At 44.8% G+C, this 9147-nt stretch overlaps 3 protein-coding genes across 3 annotated transcripts; 1 reads left to right on the top strand and 2 right to left on the bottom strand.

The window, feature by feature from the left end:
- Window positions 1-226: 226 nt before the first annotated feature.
- On the bottom strand, window positions 227-2260 carry PADG_02389 (rRNA (cytosine-C5-)-methyltransferase NOP2; the record flags this gene model as incomplete). Its single annotated transcript, XM_010759665.1, has 1 exon — window positions 227-2260. The coding sequence occupies one exon, from the start codon at window positions 2258-2260 to the stop codon at window positions 227-229; it is 2034 nt and encodes a 677-aa protein (XP_010757967.1).
- A 534-nt stretch (window positions 2261-2794) lies between these two features.
- PADG_02388 (uncharacterized protein) lies at window positions 2795-3607 on the top strand (the record flags this gene model as incomplete). Its single annotated transcript, XM_010760133.1, has 2 exons — window positions 2795-2905; window positions 2975-3607. The coding sequence occupies 2 exons, from the start codon at window positions 2795-2797 to the stop codon at window positions 3605-3607; spliced, it is 744 nt and encodes a 247-aa protein (XP_010758435.1).
- A 917-nt stretch (window positions 3608-4524) lies between these two features.
- Window positions 4525-7326, bottom strand: PADG_02387 (uncharacterized protein; the record flags this gene model as incomplete). The annotated part of the gene is made up of 4 exons (XM_010760132.1): window positions 4525-4784; window positions 4853-6751; window positions 6806-7087; window positions 7242-7326. 4 exons carry the CDS (start codon window positions 7324-7326, stop codon window positions 4525-4527), a joined length of 2526 nt encoding a protein of 841 aa, XP_010758434.1.
- Between the last annotated feature and the right edge of the window lie 1821 nt (window positions 7327-9147).

The following is a 9147-nucleotide window of genomic DNA, read 5'->3' as shown; positions in this document are numbered from 1 at the left end:
CTCTTCCACCCCCCCTCCCCGCTCCCCTCTCATTTTATTTTATTTTATTTTATTTTGTCTTTTTTCATATTTCAATCTACACACTAACTTCTGGCGTTTCCTTCACATTATCAGCTCGATGCCTTCTCACTTCTCTGTCTTATAAATCTTTTCGTCGTCCTGAGGTCAACTTAGAAGCTTTTCGACCCATAAAGTTGCTTCGGTCCTCGACAAGCGGGAGTTGACATCAACTTTTCTTAGTTGTGGTCTTTGATACCTTGGTGCTCTTTGGCTTCCCTTTCAGCACCGCCCTAGGGTTTAATCCCCTCCTCCGTAGCTGATTTCGTTCCGCCCTCGAGATATATGTCGCGTCCTCGTCCTCATCAAACGGTCCGAACACTTGTTCTTGTATTTGTTTCTCCTTCTCCTCGCCTACGATGGGCGTTCTGTCAATTGTTTCCTCAGTGTCGTCTGCCGCAGCCATCAAGCCGCCGTTTGCATTTGAACCGCTTGCGGATTTACTTGCGTAAGGACTCAGGCCAGTCTTCTTCAACTTGCAAACGTAGAAGCCGTCAACGTTCTCCCGGTGCGGGTAGTAGCGTCGGGTTAGGGCCATTTTTTCATCAAACTTCTTCCCCATATAGCTTTTAAAGCCCGGAGTTCCAAAATTTCCCAAACCGGTATCCACGATTTTCACGTTTGGTCGCTTGCGGAGGGCGTACTGCACCACGCCTTCGTTTTCCTCTACTGTTACACTGCAAGTGGAGTAGACAATATATCCGCCAGTTTTAGACGCATGGTCTGTGGAATCGATGGCGGCTAGTAGCAGTTGCTTTTGCATATGGGGTAGAGCGAGAAAGTCACGCTCCGTCTTAGAGGTTTTGACGCTTGGATCTTTTGAGATGACACCCGTACCGGAGCAAGGTGCATCAAGCAAGATACGGTCGAACCCCCCTAGAATCTTTGGGAAGGCTTCCCCCGCATCTAGATGTGAGACGATGGTGTTTTTACATCCAAGTCGGTGGATATTACCGATCAACCCTTTCGCACGATGTTTGCTGGCATCATTTGCGAGTACACAACCTGTATTGCGCATTAATGCAGATATGTATGTTGTTTTACCACCAGGAGCAGCGGCCATGTCGAGAATTCGCTCATTGGGCTGGGGAGCTAGCGCCATGACTGGGAGGAAGGACGAAGCGGCTTGGAGGATGTAGTGACCAGCAAGGTATTCTGGGGTAGCACCCAACGGAACGGAGGATTCAAAAACTTGTAGACCTACTTTGGACCATTTCCCCACGGGTTCAAGGACGACGCCGCGGTTGATCAGGGCCTGGGCTAGGGAGCGGCGATTTGTTCGTAGTGTGTTTGTCCTGATGACAACGGGGCGGGGAGATTCATTGGCTTCGAAAAACGCAAATGCTTCGCGGGGGGGAAACAGGTTGAATAGCTTTTCGGCCAAGAATGGAGTGTAGCCATAGTAGGTACATATGTCGGCGAGAAGGAGATTAGTATAGTCGGCACGGGACTTGCCAGTTTGTCCAAGTGTCGATAAATCGCTGAGGATACGAATTGACTCCATTATGCGACTCCGAAGGAGTTGTAGGTCCGGGGCGAGCCCCACCTGTTTAAGGGTCTCGTCATTATCCCCATAGATATCTAAACGATCACCTTCAATGTTGGTTTGGATGGCAGACTCTTTGAGTTCTAATCGTGACTTCTCCGCAGTAGCATCCGCTTCCAAATCCAGTTTCTTTGACAGACCCTCAATGTTGGCAGCAGTAAGCCGCTGTTCTGCATCGGATATATCCTCGTCTTCTGAAAACATAGCCTCGCGGGGATGATCCTCTTCTGAGTCAAACGCTGAATCTAAAACACCATCTCTATCTGAATTTTCGGGTGCGGATTCGAAACCGTCGCCATCGTCGCTGACACTTTCCAGGTTTTCAAACTCATCTTGCAGAATATCTTCCACATCACTGTCAGAGTTCCCCGTATCCTGCAAGTGGACAGACTTTTTCGGGCTGGGTTTCGACTTTGGGGGCAGCTTCGACACTGCCTGTTCCTCATTCACTTTTGCACTTGATTTTTTCCGCCTGACACGACGGCTACCGGCCGGTTGGCCATGCCTTTCACGTGTATTGCTCTCTGTGCAACGCTTCTTCCCTTCATGAAGCGCATCATCGGCATCCGATGCTTTGCGTCGTTTCAGGGAGGAAATTTTTGACTCGTCTATGGATGGGGGAGGACCCTGTTTTTTCATGCGGCGTCCCACGCCCATTTGAATGAAACTAAGAAATTGGATCTTGTTGGTCCAGCAGGAGGGTTAACCGGACGAGAACTGGGCGGGGGTTCCTATGCCTGGAGTTCGGTGTATTGAGAGGTTATCTAAGTTTTTTTTAAGTCAACCAACTGTTAACTAAATAGTTAACCAACTTGTATTTTTTTTGTATGTTGCAAACTACGGAAAAACAATTCGGCAGAATATGCCATATTGGGAATAGTAGCTTCGCCCAAATTTAACTATTAAGTCGTTGGTGATAGCCGAGATCTCAGCTCACTCCGTATAAATATAGTGGGGGGCTCTTCGCCGCAGTTAAAGGTTTCCAACAAGCAATTATGAGCAGTTTGGTGATAAGTAAACTTTCACTGTTGCTATTCTTCTGTACTTCTTGTTTCTGGCTTCCATTTGCGCAATCATATTCTCAGGCTGCCTCTACTCCAAGGACCTGCGCTGCTCCAATAGTTGTTTCCGACATCTTAAAATCACCCCGATTTCACGATTCGCTGGAGAAGGGTAGTTTGCCAATACATAATGGCGGAGCTTACCTTTACCAAGTCATTCCTCACGGCTCTTGATTCACGGCCTGTGAAGCTTCCCGCCGACTACGTGTTTGATCCCCAGAGCTTCCCGGCTCCGCATCCCGTAAGAAAAAATCAATCATCACTCTGTATGAAATTATAAAAGCCTAACAATCGTTTCTGGCGTTTCCAGCTCACTCTCCCCCCCCTTTCTGATCCCCATCCCTCCATGCCAAAGAAGATAAAACGAGCGGGTATCCCAGGGTCTTCCAAGTCAATAGCTATACATTTGAAGTCTGCCCGTAATCCGGTTTTACATGTTACGTTGGATAATCGTACCATCTCGTCTACGACAGTGAAGGAACTAAAAGAAGCCGTTCAAACAAGGATACACACCACGACCGAAAACAATCAGTCTGCCAGCGTGCCTCTGGATAAAATAAAGATACTCTGGAATAAGAAACCCGTTCAGGGGCAGACATTGACTGATGTTTTGGGTAATGATTATGCTGCATTATCTGGCGGCCATGGTATTGAGTTCGGTGTCATGGTCCTCGGTGGAGCTGCTGCGCTCGCTCCTGTAGCTTCCAAGGAGGACGAACGGATTCCCTCGAAGGAACTGTCAGAGCCATCCCCAACCCCAGTCCCAACCCTTGATGACCAGAATCCTGCTCAAAGCTCTCAAACCTATGCGCACAACGTACTCTCAACGGAGGAGTTCTGGGACGATTTAGACGCCTTTGTATCGACAAAGTTGAAAGACCCAGAACAGGTATCTCAGGTTAAAACTATATTTAGAAACGCATGGATGTCCAGACAGGAGTAGATGCTTGTGGAACCTTTTGGGATCGTGGTTGGGGGTTGAACGAAGAAATCTCGTCCACTGTATATTCATTGCCCCGCCTTCAATATCAGTTATTACACGATGTGTAACATGACATGGCGAATTCCAAAGAGCATTAGACGTTTGAGTACTGTCTTTTCCATTGGCAGCATGTTGCATTATAATATCAGTTCATTCTGAGAGGAAACAGCGATAAGATTCAAGCGGATTTAAGTAGTGATGGGAATAAGAATAGATACATGTTAATACACTTGGAAGAGAGAAAATGCCCATGGAGATGAAGACAACATGAAATGGGACAGGGAGTAGCAAATGCAAATACACCACTGTTTGCGTCTCCAGCTATCAGACATACCTGTGCCAAAACAAGGGAAGATAGCATAGAGTAAAAGTGCTTCTAACAGGATTTAATAATATTATTAATAATTCTTCTAATAAGCTCCACCGGCTATTGACGAAGGGTATTGGGGTATCGTCAGGAGGGAGGATGTAAACACAGCAATAACAGATGATGACCATCTGTATTATTTAAATAGTGTCCAAGAAAATGTATAGATGCTGAGCGAAAAACACATCTTAAAAAATGAAACATGAATGAACTGAAATGAAAAGAAGACAAATGAATGCGAAAAGTAGACAAGTGGTTTATAAGGAATGATGAACATACAGAACAGATTGAAAATGAATAAAGAAAACCAACCTGATTGAGCAAGGCAAGAATGTCAGACGCAACTTAGACTAGAAAACCATGCCCGCAGTCCCTCTGAATCCGATCATGAAATCAAAAAAGAAAAAGAAAGAAAGAAAGAAAGAAAGAAAATGGGATATTGGGGGGGAGGCGAGGAAGGGAAGGATGGGCAATAATAAGGTAGAGCGGACTGGGTTTCCAAGCCATGACATTATCTTGAAAAGACCTTTACCACTCCATCCCCACCACCACTCACAACCCATCTCCCATCTTGACTCCAAACAACGGAGCAAATACCTTCACCTCGCATTAGCCGGTGACTAGTGATTTCTTGAGTACAATTTCGTTTCTCTAGCGACCAGAAGCGCAAGCTTGCATCGTGTCCCGCAGAGACGAGCTCACGCCCATCTGGTGATAGAGAGAGAGAGGAGATAGCAGCAGGATGGGCGAGCATTGTATATGTGCACTGGCCTGTTTTATGATACGATTAGCGAACTTCTGTTTCTAAAATAGAAAGGCAGATAGGAGATAATTCTTACCGCTATTGGCATCAAAAAATCGAATATAGCGGTCCTCATAACCACTGATAATGACACCTTCAACTCCGCCACTAGTTCCAGTGGCACCGTGGACGACGGCTTCCTCCTCCGCTAAAGCCCTATTTGGATCCAGGTTGGCCGTCCCATCAAAGCCCATGGTGCTTGCAGTTACGGAGTTAACACCAGTGGAACGAGTTCCATCATAAGTTTCCAGACTAGCCATCCCAACGATTTCTTCCCCTGAACGAGTGTCATAGATGATAATACAAGCATCGGCATAGGAAACGACAAAACTTACACCAGAAAGTGACAAGGGACTGATGCATGTAGGGGAAGGAGAATCAGGTCGAATGATATGATGAATTAGGGTGTAGTGAAATGGAGTTGCAGTGGCCGTACTTGGCTGGGGAGAGGAAGGGAAATTGGAGCCAGAGGATATGGAGTTTGCCCTTCGGCTGCCACCCCCTCCTCTTCTCGATCCGGCTTGTGGTGACGCGAGTTGGGGCGGCATACTCACAGCCCAAATCAGAATCCTGCCATCAGAAGCACCGGATGCAAGGAGTATTCGATCGACACCACCATAATGACTGCATTGATCACCAAAGATGGATCCTACGGTACCTGGAAGAACGCACAGGGCCCACACGGAATCTGTATGGGTATCCAGAGAGGCTTTCGGGTCGACCCTACCCCGTTCCCAGACTTTAACGCTTGCGTCTTGGCCGCCTGAGAATATCCAGCCATCCCCCAGGACCCTACCGCCGCTCGAAAAATTTGGAGAGGGCGGGCATGCTGCAAGACAGGTGACAGGACCTATATGCCCACGGTGAGTAAAGTAACTGGTGATATCTAGATCGTTGTTCGAGCTAGTGTTGTAGGAACTGAAGCTTCCATAGGATGTTGGGATAATCCAGCGCTTAATTGTCCCATCATCACCACAGGTGCATATTTCCGGTTCTGATGGGCTCCCCCCACCCGTGAAGATAACAGATCGAACAACATCAAGATGACCCCTCAATGCGAACCGAACTTTAAAATTTGGCGCGTCGGGACTCAATCCGCTCAAGGCAGCAAGATCGCGAGTATCAGTATTACCCTCGCTGCGACGTCTTCCTGAGCTTTTCCTTCTGTGGGAGCCCGGACCTCCTCTGGGTGGAGACTTTGGGGGAATAAAATTGGCATTGGGAAACGCATCGGTGTCTGGTCTATGGAGTTGGCCACCTGCTGGGGTCAATTCATTTATAGGGTTTTCATCAAAGTTCCATCCATCTGCATCATCAGATACCGGCTCCTTAGACATGACCGGATGAGGTGATTCAGTTATGGGTATTTGCTTTCCATACGAATCAAAGGTATGGGTTATTGATTCAACCTCTTCGTCTGCAACGGAGGAATAATCAAATGGTGGTTTTCGGAGATCCATGGAAATAGAATGGGAACGTTGCTGCTGAAATGGATGCCCCTCGACTGGTGCTTGCGAAGCATGGTTCAATTGGGGCCGCCCAAGATTGGAGGTTTCAGAATAATTAGAAGGAAGGGGCTGATGTATGGAAGGTTCGCGACCCATATTTACGTGATTATGCTGCTGCTGCTGCTGTTGCTGCTGTTGTTGAAGCTTTTGTCTCTGCTGATGTTGATATTGCTGCTGAGCATAGGCTTCTTCAAGAGACGATCTCTGCATTTGATGGTTCTGGTAGCCGTGTTCGGATAGCTCCTGTTGATCGAGGAGGTCAGGAGGAGGATGCGAACCAGGAATTATATGATAGGCAACTTCCTGGGAGCATTTCCCGAGGTACATCCGAGACTTCTCACGCTCGGAGTCCTGGCGGACATCTGGATTTGCGACATTTTCGGCGTTGAGTTCGAGGTCAACAAGAGTGGAGCGGGATTTTGGTTGTTCTAGAGAGTATTAGGTCAGCTGGGGTCGTGTAAGAACAAGGGGGGTTCTCAGACGTGTTGGTAAAACTTTGAGATTTTCTTTAGCCAGCTCCTTGGGGTCTTTTGCCAAGTTGACAGGCTCTCCTGCAGTTAAACTCCGGACCTTTTCCCGTTCCATTCTCAAGGCGGCTTCAAGCATCTTAACATGCTTTCCTAGGGTTTCGTGCATGCGCTTGCTCGTACGGGCATCACCTTCCAATCTGCCAATTCTGGATTTCATTTCGGCACGCTCAATCTCCCACGCATTCCTATCTCGTTCGTGTCTGTGCCATTCAGTTTGGAGGAATCGCATAACACCTGCAGAGAAAGAGACGCAGTTAGTAACGCTGAAAGAAAGCATTTCACATTTGAAAGGGTAGAGGGTTTCATATGGAAGGCCTATGGGGTAGGAAAAGGCAGCTATGAGGGGTGACTGGGGAGGGAAAGGCAAAGAGGAGAGGAAAGGAGTCACCTTGAAGTGTGTATTCGGTCCCTTGCTGATGGCTCATGTTGACAGCGCCATCAACCCCTCCACCCATCCCTCCGTTCCCAGCCATGGCAGATGACGGCTGCCAGGCCATTCAAAGTAGTCGCTCCAGATCTGATTGGAATAGACAAGTGCTTGACGGCAGCACACCCTTTCCTTTGTGGTTTGGTGCAACGGACTAGGAACGTTGCCGGAAGTCAATTGTTTATATGTCCACGAACAAGGGGTGATGGTAGTGGCATGGAATTGGGGCGGGTCAACCGAGCAGTGGATGGACTGTTGGAGATATGCAGCCGTGGCTTGACACTCGAAAAACAGAAGCAGAAGCAGAATGTGTTGGATAAGAACTCGAGAATAAGCTTAAGGCTGTCTCCTGGCGATTGCCGAAGTGTCGATCTGTCTGTTGGTCTGTCGTTCTTCTGAACTCGTTTGACGTGAACTCTTTGGCTCGCAACCCACGCCAAGGCATGAAAAGGGTCTAGTCGTTTTGGGCACGGAGAAATAATGGTCCGCCTTGGCATCAAGATCCGTAAATCTCACCCAATATGTAAAAGCTCAGACTGGGGTCTGCTCAAAGGCAAGCTTACAGAGGTATTACGTAAATATAAACCTAACAATGTTACTTCAAGCGGCGGATTCTTCTTATGAAAATCATCAAATATTCAATGTATTCAACAACCAACGCACTTAAAATATTGAAAAACTAAATAAATTAGCACTATTTAATAGTTGAATATATAGCTATTTATTAGAGCAACTGTGCATAGTATGTTCAATAGTCTCATAGCTACTGCAGTGTAATAGAGCTCACTAATAAAATATAGTTTCAATCTAAGCTTCAATCTGCATATCAAGCTGTTGAACACCCTCATGACTTTTCCGTATAGATAGAATAGTATTCTGATTATTGTTGGAGCCTAGGCTTTCTATTATGAACTAGCGCACCACACAGTAGTATATAGCATCCCTGAGATAGGCTAATAGTAGTAATATAATTATTTCAAACATTCTATAATTATGTTTTTATGTTTTTTTTTTCCCCTTTCAATTATTCCCTGCTTGTGAAATCTTGATTTCATGATAAATAAGAATATTTATATTTATAATCATTTAGATAATTTTTGTAAGATATTGAAATTGAGATAAAGCTTTTAAATAATTATTTCTTTTTATTAAAACTTTATTGTAAATGATAAATTTTATGATCATACTAATAAGTGATTTAAGATATTTAAAATACTGAATATATTGAGTTCTTATTATTAATTAAATATAATAGTGATGATAGTAATATATATATATATGTGAGAGTGCTAAAGGCATTAGTTACTATGTTATAATAATATATAAAAATATTTTTATAAAAACTACTTATTAGTAGCTTGGTAACCGTTAGTAAAAAGAAATATATAAGATTTTTTTTTAAATCTCTATTTTTTAATTATTTTAATGATTTATTAAAATAGCTAACTCATCTTATAAATGAAGCTTTTATTTTAATTTTAGTTTGAATTATAATATCAATTATTTATTCACTAAAGTTATTTTTTTATTTATTATCTAAAATATTTACAAGTATAGATATTTAGAATAAATGAAAGAGAATATTTTCATTTAGATTGAATTTTAAACTGCTTCTTGAATTATATTGTAATTTATTTGATTAATTTGAAATTTCATGTTTTAGGAACCTTCTTAGGGTTAGGGTTAGGGTTAGGGTTAGGGTTAGGGTTAGGGTTAGGGTTAGGGTTAGGGTTAGGGTTAGGGTTAGGGTTAGGGTTAGGGTTAGGGTTAGGGTTAGGGTTAGGGTTAGGGTTAGGGTTAGGGTTAGGGTTAGGGTTAGGGTTAGGGTTAGGGTTAGGGTTAGGGTTAGGCCCCCCGCGTAGGGTTA

Source organism: Paracoccidioides brasiliensis (genome assembly GCF_000150735.1).
Source record: "Paracoccidioides brasiliensis Pb18 unplaced genomic scaffold supercont2.3, whole genome shotgun sequence".
In the NCBI taxonomy this organism is placed as follows: Eukaryota; Fungi; Ascomycota; class Eurotiomycetes; order Onygenales; family Ajellomycetaceae; genus Paracoccidioides; species Paracoccidioides brasiliensis.
Note: the sequence above shows the minus strand (reverse complement) of the source record. Positions and strands in the feature narration are given on the sequence as shown.